Source organism: Rhinatrema bivittatum, chromosome 4 (genome assembly GCF_901001135.1).
Source record: "Rhinatrema bivittatum chromosome 4, aRhiBiv1.1, whole genome shotgun sequence".
Taxonomy (NCBI): domain Eukaryota; kingdom Metazoa; phylum Chordata; class Amphibia; order Gymnophiona; family Rhinatrematidae; genus Rhinatrema; species Rhinatrema bivittatum.
This window is the reverse complement of record NC_042618.1, coordinates 440,504,883-440,523,821: the sequence shown is the minus strand read 5'-3', so window position 1 is coordinate 440,523,821 and position 18,939 is coordinate 440,504,883. Positions and strand designations below refer to the sequence as shown.

General features: G+C 45.0%; 1 protein-coding gene across 1 annotated transcript in view; it reads left to right on the top strand.

Annotated features, from left to right (window-relative positions):
* CFAP54 (cilia and flagella associated protein 54) overlaps window positions 1–18,939 on the top strand; it is a 1,106,494-nt gene that overhangs the window by 119,946 nt on the left and 967,609 nt on the right. Inside the window, exons 10-12 of the mRNA XM_029597529.1 lie at window positions 3,027–3,136; window positions 3,251–3,416; window positions 16,845–16,930. Of these exons, the coding sequence (XP_029453389.1) occupies window positions 3,027–3,136; window positions 3,251–3,416; window positions 16,845–16,930 (362 nt within the window). The remainder of the gene's footprint in view (window positions 1–3,026; window positions 3,137–3,250; window positions 3,417–16,844; window positions 16,931–18,939) is intronic.

Sequence of the window (18,939 nt, the reverse complement as noted above, 5' to 3'; positions counted from 1 at the left end):
TCAGCCTCCATGTCAGTCTGTACTGCATAGTGCTGAGGAGCTGAGGAGTATCATTACACACTTGCGCTTGGTCATGGGGCGGCGTGTAGCCACCGACTTGGGCACTTGGTTGTTGGTCCTCACTGGGGCGTGGGATTTCTCCCAAAAGCTCAGCACTAAGGATCATGGGTGTGCCACCATCCGTGGATGGCTTACCACAGCATTAGTCCGCTCAGTGTGCTTTCGCAGTGAAGGCTTCCAGTTGCCCTCGCCTGGGCATTTGTGCGTGTGTGGATTGTTCCCTCCGGTTGGTCACAACAGGTTGTATTCCACAGCCACAGGGCTGACCTAGGACTGCACTCCTGGTCAGATTCTGAGGTGAGTGGACATTATGAGAGTGGCTCCATCGTCCTCTCCTTTCTCAGCAAAGGCATATGTCTTTCGCCCTCTACCATGTTCTTGTGGAACAGTCTCTGGGGCTCTGTCCCTGCTAAAGTTTTTTTCTCTCATCTGGAGCCCCTAGCCTCTGAATCTGCGTGTCTCCTTGGAGGACAGGGCTGAGGAGCGGCATTGGCAGTCGTTGAATCGTCTTCAGCTGGAGCCCCTCTGGGGATTGCAGTGGCGACCTCCCCTATCCAAGGCTGGCTGCCTATGTTGGGTTGGTCGTGTCAGCGCCTCAATGATCGGTGATTATGCCTCAACTCTTTTTGGGGGGTTGCTAGGCCCTGATCCTGCTACTTCCTTCTCCCACCTGGAAGGGGAGATTCGACTGGATTCCACGGCAACCCTTTCGGATTCCCCTCTTGACGTCCAACTATGCACTCCTTTGAGAGGTGTCTCTTGTTTTCCATTCCTGGGCAAGGGATGGCACTGCTCTGACTGGCACCAGCCCTGAAAATAGTCAAGAATACCAGTCTCCCTTGGGCGCTCTAAGATGTAGCAGGTCTTTCCATGATGGAACCTGTCCAGTGTTGCTCCTGGGTGATCCTCCAGGTTTCCTCCTGTTCGGGCATCACTTTGGAATGTGCTGGACTCGGTGAGCATCTTCCTTAAGAATCACTATCATCATTCTTGCCTGCAGAACCCTCCTCTGTTAGGAGAGTTTCAGTCCATCAGCTGGGCGATTGTGCCTTTCACCCTTTTGCTATGTTCATGGCTGAGGGAGCTGGGGCACAAGTACTCCGCAACAGAGGCACCGCCCTTTGCTTGCAGTAGCGTGCAAGCTGTTTTTCCCCTTTTTCAGGACAGAGACGTCCTGGGTCATACAACGTTGTCCATTGCTGGGCCACATGCTCCCTTAGGAAGGGAAGTTTCTCCCTTGGGGTGATCGCTCTCAGTTTCCACTGTTTCAAGAAGACTGAATGCTCCATCTCAGTGGGTTACTCCCTGCTGGTTTCGGCAGTGAGTTGTTTGGGGGGGGTTGATAGACAACCGGGTGACTTGTGCTTGCCCTGGCAGACTCCGGTCTGCCTCCTTGTGTTCGTCACTCCTTCTGACTTCTGATTGGATTGTCAGGGGAGGGGAGGTAAAGCTAAGGCGCCTGTGGTATATCTCTCTATACGTGCAGGGAAGGATACACTATGTTTTTCCATTTATTTTTGCCATTCTCTGGCCAATACTGCCTTAGTTTTTTCTCATTCTCTAGGTTGCCCAAAGGGCCTTCCTGCTCCCCTCACGATCCAGTGACAGGATAGATGAACCTGTTCTGACGGGGGCTCTTGAGTGAGCTTCAGCCCTACCTTATCTCCCTGCTTGGGAATTTTTGGGCTACAGGTCGGTTTCGAGGATTGTATCTCATCCCCAGAAACCCTTGACGCTGTTCTGCGCAGTCAGCTACATCTGAGGCTTCGGCACGCAGTGTCTGTCCCAGGCCTTGCCATGGTTTGCTGCTTGTTCTTTCAAGCATGGTGTGGGTTTCTTCTGCTTGTTTGGCTTGCCAGTCAAATCTGGGCACTCTTCTCCAGAACTTTGGCGGTCAGTGGTCAACAGTCTCTTCTGGAGGGCTCTAAGACCCCAGTTTGTTTTTCGGTTGTTTTTTTCACACCGAAGGAAACTGTGCGGTTTCCGTCCTAGAGTCTCTCTTCTTTACATCTCTGGGTCCTTCCTGTATCCAGGAGGATCTAGATCCACTGTTTTTGTCAGAAACCCTGCACTCACATCACTCCACTGCTTCAGACAATCCTGCTACGCATGGAGATTTGTGTTTCAGTCTTTTTCTTGGTTTTCTTTGTAGAACCTGACTCTTCTCCAGCCTGGTGGGTCAGCTGCCTCGCAGGCAAAGGACAGAGGTATTGCTCCAGCACTGTACGGTTTACCGCTTTGACCTGCTCGGACAGCCTGTAGCTTGGTATTCACCCATGTGTGAGGACTACCATCCTGCTAGGAGAAAGCAGAGTTGCTTACCTGTAACAGGTGATCTCCTAAGACAGCAGGATGTTAGTCTTCATGAAACCCTCCCGCCTCCCCTGAGATTTGGTTTCTCCATGTATTAGCTATATCATGGATTGAGGGACTCTGCCTAAGGGCCAGGGTGATGATTACAGCTGCACATGCTCAGTAGGGCATGCTGAAAGTTCTAGAATCTTTGAGATCAAAGTTCCGTGCCAGGCTCCAATCGATGATGTCACCCATTTGTGAGAACTAACATCCTGCTGTCCTAGGAGAACATCTGTTACAGGTAAGCAACTTTGCTTTATCCTCAATGTTCACTTTCAGCAAACAATTGAAGACACAGGGATCCATTTTCATAAAAGGTTTGCCATAGTTGCAGAATAAGTTATAGAATTAAGACAGTATTCAAATTTCAAATAGTATTCAAACTTCAATAGAAGCATGGCTGTCTAGAAAGATTCTAATAAAAAATTCATTGTAAGATATGATAGTGCGTATGTGTTAGTATTGATAATATAATAATTGGTAGTATCATGTTGTGATATATTCAGTTAATGAACTGGTTTATAATTAAATTTAACACATATTTACAAAATGGTATATTAATTAATGTTTGTGAAAGGATTCCAAACTTCTTTTTTTTTCAACTATTTTAGAGAAGGATATTTCTATGGATGCAGCTGTGAAGTTTGTAAAACTTGTATTTAACTATGAGCAGTGGGAAATATTTGACACCATAATTCCACCAATTTTTTTTTATGTCCAGGTAATTATAGCTTGCAAATATATTCTCCATATAAGTGCTTTTTAAAATTAAATTGTATATCAATGCAATGTTTTATTTCCATTACAAATTATCTGTTTGTGTTTGATATATTAGAGTCAAGAAAACTCGAGGAAACAACAAATGGAACTGAAACTTCTTATTGTCATGGAACCATTAGTATCAGGGAAGAAGCCTAAACATGGTCTATCTCGTCAAGACTATAATGCCAAAAATGAAGAATTCTTTGCCAGTATTGGAGGCAGAACAGTTTCTTTTCAAGGTGCGGGCCTTAAGTCATAAAATATGGCACTTTTTTACCCTGCTTCAAGAGTAATAATTTTTTCAATAAGAAAAAAATTATTTTGGGCCTGCCTTGGCAGTGCAATGGTAGTGTCACCATCTTCAAGTCAGAAGGTTGTCAGGTCATATCCTGAGAATCCTACTGAAAAAGTCAAAAAGCTTTATTTTGACTCTGCAAATTGTATTGTCATGTCATACAAGGTGGGGGTAATAATCAAAGGTTTTTATGTCAGTAAACTTGTGTTTACCCATATAAAAAAGCATAATGATTATTGCTTTCCCATGTCTGCAAGTAAAAATATGCATGCTGTGATCAGTGAACATATTTTTCCCTACACAAATAAAGGGGCAAGGACTGATTATTGCTAACTACTGAACCAACAATTGTTTCAGTATTCATGGTGTGATGGTCAATCTGGTTTGTTGTAATATATAATGCACCTAATGCTTAGATTAAGTCTTCAAGCATCCATATTGGTTGAACATGGATTTCTGTGACTAGATCATGCTAACCATTGAACCAACAAAGAAAAAAGCTGGAAAACTACTGAATCGGGGAATAGGGGAAGGTAGAAAGTTTGTGCAGAGATTGCATAATCAAACCTCTCCATGTATTTTCTGATGCATAATTTGCACCTGCTTCAATGTGCAAGGAAATTCTACAAGGAATTTCCCTTTGAAAATGAGCTTGTAGTCCCATGTATACAAAAGTACCTGCGGGACTGCAAGGCTTATGGCAGTCTTATTACTACCCTTGCTATATCTTAATAAGCAGCTATTAGAATATAAAATTGTCATACTAATCAGACCAAAGGTCCATCAAGTCCAATATCCTGTTTCCAACAGTGGCCAATCCAGGTCACAAGTTCCTGGCAGGATCCCAAAAGGTAGATAGATTCCATGCTGCCTATCTCAGGGGATAAGCAATGAATTTCTGCAACTCCACCTTAATAATGGTTTTTAGACTTTTCCTCCAGGAACTTGTCCAAACCTTTTTTTAGACACAGCTACATTAACAGTTTTCACCATATCCTCTGGCAACAAATTCCACAGCTTAATTATGCGTTGAGTAAAAAAATATTTTCTTTTATTAGTTTTAAATGTGCAACTTAGTAAATTCATTATGTGTCACCTAGTCTTTGTACTTTTTGAAAGAGAAAAAAACCAATTCACTTTTACTAATTCTACTCCACACATTATTTTATAGACCTCTATCATATCTCCCCTCAGCTGTCTCTTTGTTAAGCTCAGGCTTGTGAACCCTTGGGCTGACAGGATGATGGTATACCTTGCGGAAGATCCGTAGGTTCTCTCGTCGGGTGACGAGGCAGAGCAGAAGAGGAGACCAGCTGACCCTCAGCACCGGAGACTGAGGCGACTGCGGGGGCAGATGAAGAGATGAGAAGAGAGCCTGTGTCTTCACCACTGGAAGTCTGCGATCCCCCCAGGAGGAGCCCGTAGGGACCCAGACCACTGGGACTTAGGTGGACCTTTGAGAGGTCAAGGTATCGGTGCAAGGGCTGACTGGAGTTTCGCCCTGGAAGCCCGCGGTCCCCCCGGGAGGAACCCGTAGGGACCTGGACCGCTGGGACTTAGGTGGGCCCTTGGAGACGGTAGTCCGGAAGAAGTCCAAGGTCAAGTGCCAGAGGGTCGTCGATTACCTGTCCGAAGTCATGCACCGAGGGATCACAACTTGCCAGTCCGAAATCACACACTAGAGAATCACCGCTTGCCAATCCGAAGTCACACACCAGAGAATCACCGTAAGCCAATCCAAAGACAGGAACCGGGAACACCAAGAGGTAACAGGAACAAGGATCTAAAGCACAAGGAACTCACCAAAGCAAGCAGACTAGACAGCGCTGGAGAACGTTGCCATGTCCGGGAATGAGCAGAAGAAGCCTCCCTTTATACTTCCCCTGCTCAGGCTGATCAGGAACAGGTGAAGCTGGTTAAAGGGATCAGGTCCCTTTAAATCTGTGAAGGAGGCACGGCCTTGCGCCTAAAGATGGCGGCAGCCATCTTTGATTTCCCCCGCGGAGGAGAAACGCTGCTGGACACCGCGAGGGGGGAGCAGGGACGGCTCCCCCTGTAGCGAGTAGCACTGAGGCCCGTGCCGGAGCGACGGGCCTGAAGTCAGGACCCTCCCCCGGGGCTCCCGTGGCTGGGAACCGCCGTGGGCAAGGTAGGGGACCGCGGTCGTGGCCTGCCACGGCCACAGAACACAACACTCTTCTCCAAGCTGGAGTCCTAACCTCTTTAGCCTTTAAGAACATAAGAACATAAGAAATTGCCATGCTGGGACAGACCAAGGGTCCATCAAGCCCAGCATCCTGTTTCCAACAGAGGCCAAAAACAAGGCCACAAAAACCTGGCAATTACCCAAACACTAAGAAGAACCCATGCTACTGATGCAATTAATAGCAGTGGCTATTCCCTAAGTATAATTGATTAATAGCCATTAATGGACTTCTCCTCCAAGAACTTATCCAAACCTTTTTTGAACCCAGCTACACTAACTGTACTAACTACCTTCTCTGGCAACAAATTCCAGAGCTTTATTGTGCGTTGAGTGAAAAAGAATTTTCTCTGATTAGTCTTAAATGTGTTACTTGCTAACTTCATGGAATGCCCCCTAGTCCTTCTATTATTCGAAAGTGTAAATAACCGAGTCACATCTACTCGTTCAAGACCTCTCATGATCTTAAAGACCTCTATCATATCCCCCCTCAGCCGTCTCTTCTCCAAGCTGAACAGCCCTAACCTCTTCAGCCTTTCCTCATAGGGGAGCTGTTCCATCCCCTTTATCATTTTGGTTGCCCTTCTCCATCGCAACTATATCTTTTTTGAGAATCGGCGACCAGAATTGTACACAGTATTCAAGGTACCTTCTCCATCGCAACTATATCTTTTTTGAGAATCGGCGACCAGAATTGTACACAGTATTCAAGGTGCGGTCTCACCATGGAGCGATACAGAGGCATTATGACATTTTCCGTTCTATTAACCATTCCCTTCCTAATAATTCCTAACATTCTATTTGCTTTTTTGACTGCTGCAGCACACTGAGCCGACGATTTTAAAGTATTATCCACTATGATGCCTAGATTTTTTTCCTGGGTGGTAGCTCCTAACATAGAACCTAACATCGTGTAACTACAGCAAGGGTTATTTTTCCCTATGTGCATCACCTTGCACTTGTCCACATTAAATTTCATCTGCCATTTGGATGTCCAATCTTCCAGTCTTGCAAGGTCCTCCTGTAATGTATCACAGTCTGCCTGTGATTTAACTACTCTGAATAATTTTGTATCATCTGCAAATTTGATAACCTCACTTTCCTTATAGGGGAATCGTTCCATTCACTTTACCATTTTGGTTGCCCTTCTCTGTATCTTTTCTAATTTTGCTATATCTTTTTTGAGATGTGGTGACCAGAACCTCCCACAATATTCAAGATGAGGATGCACCATGGAGCAATACATAGGCATTATGATATTCTCTGTTTTATTCTCCATACCTTTCCTAGTAATTTCCTAGTAATTAATTCCTAGTATTCTATTTGCTATGTTGGCTGCTGCTGCACACTGAGCAGAAGATTTCAACATATATCAACAATGATGCCTAGATCCTTTTCCTGAATGGTAACTCCTAATGTGGAGCCTAGCTTTGTGTAGCTATAATTTTGGTTACTGTTGACTAAGTGCATCAGTTTGCACTTTTGCACATTAAATTCATTTGCCATTCTCATGCCCAGTCTCTCAGTTTTGCAAGGTCCTCTTCAATTTCTCACAATCCTCTTGTGATTTAACAACTTTGAACAATTTTGTATCATTGGCACATTTATTCAGAGATAAGGAAATTTTTATCCTGTCAAACTTTCTTCGCTTCCACCCCATTCCCCCTGCCCAACAAACAAATAAGGTAGACCTATTTAACTGGTAATAACCAATGGCATGGATTACTTCATCAGATGTAGAACATGGGTGGCTCCTCAAGCCAAAGTTAACATGGAATAAATTACATGTAGGTTAGAAATAATTTCTTTCTTACTCAATATCATGTAGGAGTTATTTTCTTTTCAGGCAGCAGGGGGCTCTCTATGAGCAGAAGCAAAAGCAGCACTCCATTATTGCAGTGAAAATTAGGTCATTCTCTGCAAGGCTTTTTATCAAATACTGTTCTTAGATGACAAAACACTGTATGCTAGATCTTAAATCTCTAGTATTGGATTTACAACTCTATGCTATTGTTTGATTTAAATATGTTGAAATCCTCCTTGGGGCATTCTTGGTAAAAGGTGGAATATGAAATGTCTATAAATAAATTAATAATGCCTCTTAAAATAAGAATGATCAGTACATTTATTAAAGGACCATGGTTTGGACATCTATAACAGAGAGGTGGCCAGATGTCATGTCAAAATGAATAGTACTTTTCAAAAGTTTGAAACATGCTAGGAAGGAGGAGAAAGAGGGCTTAGAGCACTGGGCTGTGGATGGTTTATGATGTCAAAGAGGATGGAGATGTACAGTTTTAATGATTAAATGATTTTAAAGAGGTGTTGGTAAAATGTTTTACCAAATTCTGTACATTATGTAATTAACAATACACTTGAGAAATATCTTAAAGTTCTATTTGTTTGTAAATAGTATATACTCCTGGGGGAATTCTGCCCAAATAATTTAAAATTCTGCACACAAAAACTTAAAATTCTGCAAAATTCTGCAAACTTTATATTGGTCAAAATAACACAATTTACATGACAGTTTTTAAGTAATTACATTTTAAATTTATACAGAAAAATTATTACTTAAAGATGCAGAATTTTAAATATTTTGAGCAGAATTTCCCTAGAAATTCATTGTAAGAATGTCCCTTCTGCTCACTCTCCCTACTCGCTTGGCCACTTTGCCCTCTCAGGCCCCAACTCCTCCACCTGCCAGTATCTCTTCCCTCTACCTCTAGATTCAATCCCTTCCACACTATCACCACTCCCAGAGTTTGTCCCCATTCTCAGTACTGCCCCTCACCCGGGCTCCCTCTGGCCCTCTCTCTCTCACACACATGCTCGCTCTCTCCAGTGCACAAACACCCCCCCCCCCCTCCCCCATACAGGCTCCCTCACTCTCTCGCACACACACATCCCCACATACAGGGCCCTCTTTCTTGCATACATACCCACGCAAGCTCTCTTTCTTTCTCACACGTCCTCATACAGGCTACCTATGTCTCTCTCATGCACCCCTTCACTCGGGCTGTGCTCACACACAAAATAATCCCTTCCACAGGCTAGTACCCTCGCATACACACGATCTCTTTTTCATACACACCAGCTCCCAATCTCTCACACACATACACACTCCTTCACAGTATCCTCATATAGGCTCCCTCTCTCTGGCACCCACACAAGTACCCCCCCCCCCTCCTGCTCTTGCTCCCCTGCTTACCCTCCCTGGTCTCTCTCACACCCCCCTGGTCTCTCTCTCCCCCTCTCCCCTCTCTCACACCCCCTTCCTCTCTCTCACACACTCCTACTCATCCCCTTGCTCTCTCACCCCTCCTGCTCTCTCTCTCTTACACACCCCTCCCCACTCCCCTCACACACACCTCTCTACTCACATTCACTCTCATTGGGGCCTTCCTCTTTGCCGCGAGCGGAGTGTGGCACGCAGGGGCCTTCCCCTTCACCGCGAGCAGAGCACATCCCGTGGTGGCCTTCTTCGCAGCGAACGATGCGCGCTCCATTCATGGTGCAGCAGGGCTTTCCTCTTCGCCTCGAATGGCGCGCTGGGACCTTCCTCTTCGCCGTTCGCAGCATGCCGGGGTCTCCTCTGCCATTTTCTGCGCAGAATTTGGCAATTCTGCACAGGATGGGAATTCTGCACAAAGTCTGCACTCTGCAGTAATGCAGAATTCCCTCAGGACTAAGTATACTTCAAGGTCATGATCTTTAGAACTTAATTTTAAAACAGCCAGCATACATTTGCAGGCCATTCTATTCTTAAACTATTCTTAAATTTACAAAGTGTATTTATATAAGTTTGGCTGAGAGAACTAAGACATGAGCAAATCAAAGCAGCTCAAATGTCCAAGAGGTAACACTCTTAGGAGGAAATTTTCAAAGAATTATTCAGAGTTTGCATGCGTAAAAATAGCATATATGTGCATAAATTGCATGTACACGTATATATACTATTATCCCAGGACAAGCAGTCCTGAGATAATAGTATATATACGTGTAGATAATAGTCCTCACATATGGGTGACGTCACTGACGGAGCCCTATTGCGGGAAAACTTTCTGTCAAAGGATACAGAAAAGAAACACAAAGACCCGAGTTTTGCAGTTCAAAAACACGGACTTTGATGAAATGGGGAAATACCTGGAGGAAGAACTAAAAGGCTGGGCGAACGAGAGAGACGTGGATCAGCAGTGGACCAATCTAAAAGGAGCAATTACCAAGGCAACTAATCTATATGTTAGAAAAGTAAAGAAAAGAAAAAGAAAAATGAAACCTATCTGGTTCTCAAAGGAGGTGGCTGATAAAATAAAGGCTAAAAGAACAGCGTTCAAGAAATATAAAAGATCCCAAAGGGAGGAGCACAAAGAAGAATATTTGGTAGAACTGAGGGAGACGAAGAAATTAATCAAGATGGCAAAAAGTCAAGCGGAAGAGAGGATTGCCAAGGAGATAAAGAATGGTGACAAAACATTTTTCAGATACATCAGTGAAAAGAGAAAAGTTCAAAGAGGTATAGTGAAATTGAAAGGTGGAAAGGTTCAATGTGTGGAGAAAGACGAGGAAATGGCAGAAATATTAAACAATTACTTCAGTTCTGTGTTCACTAAAGAAGACCCTGGAGAAGGACCATCTCTACTTAACAAGAAACTGGAGGGGAGTGGAGTAGATGAAACTCTATTTACAGTAGAAAAGGTATGGGAAGAGCTGAAGAATCTGAAAGTGGACAAAGCCATGGGGCCTGATGAGGTTCATCCTAGGATACTGAGGGAACTCAGAGATGTGCTGGTGGGTCCGCTGTGTGACCTGTTCAATAGATCCCTAGAGACGGGAGTGGTGCTGAGTGATTGGAGAAGAGCGGTGGTGGTCCCGCTTCACAAGAGTGGGAGCAGAGAAGAGGCTGGTAACTACAGACCGGTTAGCCTCACTTCGGTGGTGGGAAAAGTAATGGAGTCACTGTTGAAAGAGAGAATAGTGAACTATCTAAAGTCGGGAGAATTGATGGACCAGAGGCAGCATGGATTCACCAGGGGAAGATCCTGTCAGACCAATCTGATTGACTTTTTTGACTGGGTATCCAAGGAATTGGATCGAGGAAGAGCGCTCGATGTCATCTACTTGGATTTCAGCAAAGCTTTTGATACAGTTCCGCACAGGAGACTGGTGAATAAAATGAGAAGCTTAGGAGTGAGTGCTGAGGTGGTGGCCTGGATTGCAAACCGGTTGACAGACAGAAGACAATGTGTGATGGTAAATGGAACTCTCTCTGAAGAGAGAGCGGTTTTAAGCGGTGTACCACAAGGATCGGTGTTGGGACCGATCCTGTTCAATATCTTTGTGAGTGACATTGCGGATGGGATAGAAGGTAAAATTTGTCTTTTTGAGGACGACACTAAGATCTGCAATAGAGTGGACACGCCAGAAGGAGTGGAGAGAATGAGACGGAATTTAAGGAAGCTGGAAGAGTGGTTGAAGATATGGCAGCTGAGATTCAATGCCAAGAAGTGCAAAGTCAAGCATATGGGAAGAGGAAATCAGAATGAACTGTATTCGATGGGGGGGGGGGGGGGGGAGGCTGATGTGCACGGAGCAGGAGAGAGACCTTGGGGTGATGGTGTCTAATGATCTGAAGTCAGCGAAACAATGTGACAAGGCGATAGCAAAAGCCAGAAGAATGCTGGGCTGCATTGAGAGAGGAATATCGAGTAAGAAAAGGGAAGTGATTATCCCCTTGTACAGGTCCTTGGTGAGGCCTCACCTGGAGTATTGTGTTCAGTTCTGGAGACCGTATCTCCGAAGGGACAGAGACAAGATGGAAGCAGTCCAGAGAAGGGAGACCAGAAAGGTGGAGGGTCTTCATCGAATGACTTATGAGGAGAGATTGAAGAATCTAAATATGTACACCCTGGAAGAAAGGAGGAGCAGGGGTGATATGATTCAAACTTTCAGATACTTGAAAGATTTTAACGATCCAAAGACAACGACAAACCTTTTCTGTCGGAAAAAAATCAGCAGAACCAGGGGTCCCGAGTTGAAGCTCCAAGGAGGAAGACTCAGAACCAATGTCAGGAAGTATTTCTTCACGGAGAGGGTGGTGGATGCCTGGAATGCCCTTCCGGAGGAAGTGGTGAAGACCAGAACTGTGAAGGACTTCAAAGGGGCGTGGGATAAACACTGTGGATCCATCAAGTCTAGAGGACGTGAATGAAGAGTGGGTGGCTCACGGGAGTGACGGCTACTGCCTGGAGATTATGCCCTTATTCAATGAACATGTGCATGGTTGGTGCGACTCCAGCGTTGCTCTGGGCTTCAGCGGCAGGAGGAAGTGTGGAAAAAAAGGATTTGCATTCACGAAAAGTGGGGAGTGGCTTGCTTGTCACGGCGGTTGCTGCCCCGAACTAAATAGACCAGATACTTTACTTTCAATGCATATCCAGCATAGCTCTGTGCTTCAACGGCAGGGGAGAAGTCTGATACTTCAAGCAAATCCAACATAGCTCTGTGCTTCTACGGCAGGGGAGAAAGTCTGATACTTCACGCATATCCAACATAGCTCTCTGCTTCTACGGCAAGGGAGAAAGTCTGATACTTCACACATATCCAACATAGCTCTCTGCTACAGCAGGGGAGGAAGTCTGATACTTCACGCATATCCAGCATAGCTCTCTGCTTCAACGGCAGGGGGAACGTAGAAAGGTGGATCTATATACAGACAATAACCAACAAGGACTGAGTTACATAGTCTAGGTAAACAAAGGCATGGGTGTAGCTTGCTTATTGTGGCGGTTACTACCCCTAACTATGGTAGATATTCACTTGGATGCAGTTCTAACACTGCTCTCTACATTAATGGTGCGGGTGGAGGGGAAATGGAACCAAAGGGTTACTAAGAACCAAGAGTAACAGAAGTATGAGAGAAATAAAGAAAAAAAGAAAAAGTGCATAGCTTGCTGGGCAGACTGGATGGGCCGTTTGGTCTTCTTCTGCCGTCATTTCTATGTTTCTATGTTTCTATATGTTTCTAGAAACTTTTGACTGGCACTGTGAGGCCACTGAGCATGCCCAGCATTCTATGATATTCTCTGCCACAGGGGTCTCACTCTAGTCTTCGTTTTTCCGTGCTGCTATAAGCATCACGGAGACAGGAGCCCTGTGAGTTTCTTTACTCACTTCTGACTGAAAAAGTCATTTTTTCCAAGTTTTTTCTCCCATACGGGATCTCACTCTCCCCTTTCTTACCGGACGGTGAGAAATTGATAGCGTTTTTACGGTAGTAAAAACGATAAATTTTCTCTCACAAATTTTCTGTTTTCATCGTGGCTTCGGGTTTTAAAAAATGCCCGATTTGTAATCGGACCATGTCAGTCACAGACCCACACCTAGAGTGTGTCGTCTGTTTGGGTGAAAAACATGACATTTCGTCCTGCCAACAATGCCAAGAAATGACTCCGAAGGGAAGGAAACTTTGGCAAAAAGAAATGGAGCATCTTTTTCACCTACAACTCCTTCCTTCACCTGCGACGTCGACAAAATCATCCCCAGCAGGAGTTACAAAAAAAGTCCTGCTGAAGAAACGTCGACTGGAAGGATCTGGGGATCAAGCATCGCCAACACCATAGACGGCATCGATAAGGTCAGTAACCGAAATAAGGCCTAAGCATAAGCATCGACATCATCATGCCCTGACACCACCGTTAGCTCCCTCCCCGGGGGAACCGAGCACGAAGCGGCAAAGACTAAAAGATACACCGCTACCGTCCAGGCCTACTTCGGTACAACTGATACAGCCATCACAGGAGATATCGTCTCCTTCTCCGGCACCAGCCATTCCACCCATTCCATAGGACTTGTCGATACTCATCAAGGAAGCAGTAATGCAAGCCCTAAAAGACCAACTTCCAGCGACCACGCCAATGCCGGCGATATCGCCGATGCCGGTGACGTCTCCTACACTGGTGACGTAACCGATGCCGGTAACCTTACCAATGACGATGACATCGATACCGGTGACATCGCCGATGCCAGGGGGGAACCCCGATGCCAGTGCCATCGATTCCACTGCTGACCTCAATGTCGATTCCAAAGTCGATGCCTTCTGTCTTATCAGACACCATGCCGATGTCGATGGCTTCATCGGTTCCAGCACCGATGCCCATCTTCAGCCTTGCACCGACACATGGAAAAAAGGGAAAGACATCGGTGACTACAAGAAAACCATCGAAGACACCAATATCTTCGGTGCCGAAGCCTTCACCAACGGTGCCACTCCTTCCTGGGGCTCCAGGATCCACAGAGTCAGCACTACATAACATCCTTATGAAAAGATATCAGGATTTATTGGATTCTTTACCATCTAATCCAAGAGAGGATAATCCGGAGTACTCCTCTCCTGAAGATCCTTTACCAGGACCTTCTGGCCTTCCTCCCCCACCTAGGACTTCAGCACATCCACAACAAACTCAAGAGTACGATACTTGGAGTGACACTGCTTCAGACACATCATCAGAAGGTTTTATGTCTGACCCATCACCACCACATCCCAGAAAGCAATCTCCTCCAGAAGACTTAACTTTCACCACTGTTTTACAGGAGATGGTGGACTCCATCCCCTTTAAATTAGAAACAGAGCAGGACACCAGGCAACAAACCTTGTTTGTCGACCCTCCAAAACAGATAGTAGCCATTCCAATACATGATGTTCTCTTACAATTACAACATCATCTGTGGGAACATCCCTGCTCTGTCCCAGAAGTAAACAAGAGAATGGACAGTACCTACCTAGTACAATCCACTCCTGGATACCAGAAGTCACAACTTCATCACCACTCAGTGGTGGTGGAATCAGCACAAAAGAGGTAAAAAAGAACAAGAATACATTCATCAAACCCCCCAGGTAAAGACCATAGATTTCTGGATTCATAGAAATGACGGCAGAAGAAGACCAAACGGCCCATCCAGTCTGCCCAGCAAGCTTCGCACTTTTTTTTTTTCCTCATACTTATCTGTTACTCTTGGCTCTTAGTAACCCTTTGGTTCTATTTCCCTTCCACCCCCACCATTAATGAAAGGAGCAGTGTTGGAGCTGCATCTAAGTGTAATATATAGCTTAAATTAGTTAGGGGAAGTAACCGCCGCAATAAGCAAGCTACACCCATGCCCATTTGTCTACCCAGACTATGCGACTGAGTCCCTGTTGGTTGTTGTCTGTATATAGATCCACTTTTCTTCATTCCCCCTGCCGTAGAAGCAGAGAGCTATGCTGGATATGCACGTAGTATCAGACTTCCTCCCCTGCCGTTGAAGCAGAGAGCTATGCTGGATATGCACGTAGTATCAGACTTCCTCCCCTGCCATTGTAGCAGAGAGCTATGCTGGTTATCCATTGAAAGTGAAGTATCAAGCTTATTTGGGTTGAGGTAGTAACCGCCGTAACAAGCAAGCTACTCCCCGCTTTTTGTGAATGCAAATCTTTTTCCACATTTCCTCTTGCCGTTGAAGCTTGGAGCAATGTTGGAGTCGCATTAGTCGTGTGTATGTTTATTGAATAAAGGTATTATCTCCAGGTAGTAGCCGTCATTCCCGTGAGCCACCAGTTCTTCATTCATGTCCTCTAGACTTTATGGATCCACAGTGTTTATCCCTGGGTCGTAAAGTGTTTCATGGAGCCATGTTGAACTCTAGGATTTCTTCCTATCAGCTCTACATGACCCAGTATCAAACAAATTTATGGAAACAAATTCAAGAATTTGTCCCATCTCTCCCTACTCAATATCAGGAGACTGCCCAGGCCATCATCCATAAGGGTCTGGAGGCCGGAAAACATGAAGTCCGGGCGGCCTATGACGCCCGGACTTCATGTTCAAGGATGGCTGCATCAGGCATCAGTGCCAGGAGATGGGCATGGCTTAAGGCCTCAGACCTTAGACCGGAGGTTCAGGATAAGTTAGTGGATCTCCCCTGCCTGGGAGACAGCCTTTTCGGATCCAAGTTCCAAGATGCTGTGTCTCAGCTCAAAGAACACACGGAAACACTGAGACAGTTTTCTTCCCTCCCACAGGATCCCCCTACGCACACTGGGCATAGGCCTCAACGAAAGGACACCAGAAGACCTTTTTACAGGCAGCGGAGGTATTACCCTCCTGCATCTCGACCCAGGCCTTCTAGAACACAACAAAGACCGCAACCAAGACAGCAGAGGGCAACTAGGCCCCCAGACAGGACCGGCTGCTGGCTTTTGAAACCACATCCAGAGAACTCAGCCTTTTCTCAAATCCTACCTAGAACCACACATGTACCAACATTTAGTTGTAACTTGAATATTATGGATGGATGGACTTCATGAGTATTAATCAGTAAAATTTTATTTAACACCCAGTTATTACAGCCTCTCACCTCATGGGAAGCACCAATACAGTATACACACACTGGGAATCTTTTAACATTGGGCCACAAGTGAGAGCTTACCCCATAAAAAGAATCCCCCGCTAGAGATTGAGAGTCAAGTGTGGGATGGAATTGCTAGCCAGAGCAGCCTCTGGAGAGAAATAAATTAGTTATGTGCTCTAAGAAGCCACAATCCTTCAAAAAAGGGGTTACATAAGGTTTGTTTGTGTGGGCTGAAAAATATGTGGCTATTTTATCAGTTGCATGACTTATTGAAAATGTATCTGAGCATATTTTACTGTATGTAGTGAGATTCTTACATTATGCCAGTTGGAGAACACCTTGTTAGTTCTTTTATGAGAAGTGTTATTATTTTATAAGAAGTTGGATAAGCTCACTAATAAATTAAAAATCATAACTTTAAATTTCAATGAAATAAAAAATATACAGGAGGGGTGTGCACATTAAAATTTTTGATGTGGTTCATTGATTCATTCATCTTTTATTTTTCAGTGTATATTTTTAGTTTGTTTTATTTGTTTCTGTAGTTTTTGCATGTAAATGCTGATTTATGTGCATAAAATTGAATTTTATGTGCATAGATTGCACTTATTCACATAAAATCTAATTTTATGCACATAAAAAATGTATGTGCCTACATTACCAAATGAAAGAAAATGAATGCACATCCCTAATGTATAGTGTAAATTATATGAATTTAACAAAAAAATTAAGATTTCTAAATCTGAATTGTTTTCCTTTTTGTTGAATTGCAATTTTTAGGTGAATCAGTAAATACTGGAACTATTTCAGATGATCTTTTCATGTTGGCAGAAACGCTGTATTTTTGCACATGTAATACTGAAGAGGTATGTTGGAATCATCAGTTGTGTAATGAAACATAAGATTAAAAACAGATAAAAATAGTAGGAGCCTCCATAAAACTCTCAATTTTATCTTACCCAAGACGTTGGAGTAAAATATATGTCTTCTGCTTGGTAGCCTAAAGAAGTAGATCCCAAACCTTTCTTCCAGCAAGTGATCTATTTTGACATCTGACAAAATTTCTTGGAGAATTAGGACTTTAGAGAGCAAACTCCTCACCCCAAAACCCTAAGAAAATTATATTCAGCATGTTATGTCTGGCTAAGTTCGGACGCAGCCAGACTGTCATGGTTTCACCTCTTACACAGGCTGTCCGTGCCCTGTTCATTCTGATGTGCAGCCTCCCCGCCACCAGGGGTCCTCAGCAAGCCTCACCTCCAGCTTTGCCGAGCTCCTCCTTGTTTCTCACATCACACTCCAGCTTCAGCCCCATTTAACCCTGCCTTGCCAGAACCTAGATGCCTCTTCATGGAGCCACTCTTGGCTCTCTAACCTGGATGTTCTTACCTTGCTTCATGTTTTGTGGCCTCCAGCCCTTCTTGTATCTTGCTTCTTGTTTTGTGGCCTGTCTTGTAGCCTCCGGGCCTTCTGTCTTCTTATACCTTGCTCTGTGACCTACTTGGGCCTTTCCTTGCCTTGTGGCCTTTGGGCCTTCTGTCTTCTTGTACCTTGCTCTGGGGCTTACTCAGGCCTCTCTTTGCCTAGTAGCCTCTGGGCTTTATGCTTAGTGGCCTATGGGCCTTCTTTATTGCTGTCTTCGGGCCTCACTGTTCTTTGTATGTGTTGTCTTGGGTAGTCCTTCTCCAGTTCTGTCCTGGTCTGTTTTGTCTAGCCCTGCTCTTATCTGGTCTTGTCCTGCCCTGCCCATCCAGTTCCTAGTATCCATTCCCTACCTTGCTATTGCCTTGCCTTTCCCCAGTCTGTATCCAGTCCCAGTCTTTACTCAGTATACTGCCCTAGCCTGTGTCTGTATCTAGTCCCTTCCCTGTTTAGTATCCTGCCCAGTCTTGTCCAGCCTATTCCAGTATCCAGTCCTCAGTTCCCTGCATGTTCCAATACCCAGATCTCTGCTTCCAGTCTGTCTTTTCCCACAATGTCCAGCTTGTGCCTGCCCTGCCATGTTCAGCCTTTCCAACTTTTCTTGCCTTGTCCAGCCTTGTCCAGCTAAACCCCACCGGTCCCAGAACCCAAGGGCTCAACCTGCAGGGGGAGGGGGATAGCTAGGCAGAAGACTAGCCCAGCTTTCAGCCATGACCAACCATGATGTTCTGCCACCGAAGCCAAGTTCTACTGGCCTTCAGAACTCAAGGACTCAATCTGTGGGGGAGGGGGCTGGCTAGGTAGAAAACCAGCGCTTGGCCAGCCCTGCAGTCCTATTCCACACTTGTGGGGGTGTATCCTAACCCCAGTCAGGCAACCCATTACACGGATGAATGGCAAGATTTGAAAATGATGTTGTGCTGACCTGCTTATCCAGCTAAAATGTAATCTGGCTAATCTGGGGGCAAGGCAGCACATTCTGAAGTGGAGTTGGTTATCTGGATAATTTAAATACTGATTTTCTGCATTATCCAGCTAACATGTAGCTGGATAACTTTAGGGCAGCTGAAGAGCTGTCCTAAATTTAGCCAATTAAGCTTATTCAGCTAACTTTAAGATAGACAGTAATGTGCCTGTGCCGCTGAATATCCTGCTGACTTTGCTAGCTGGCCAGCAGCTGAATATGAGTGCTGGCCTTGCAGTTGCTGTTCTGGGAAAGGGAAGGCTAGCCTAGGGGAGGTAGTTTCAGATAGGAAGGAGAGAGCGCTGCTGAAGACAGATATGAGAACCTAAAGACTGCTGATTTTCTCTGGTGCTGCTTAAGACCAGTAGGAGCCCTCGTTCCTGACATTTGCCAGACTGTTGATTGGTCAAGTCAGAGGACACTTGGTTTTTAGCTGGCATAAGGCTTGCAGGACTAATGCCACATGATTCACCATTGACTTTCAGGGTT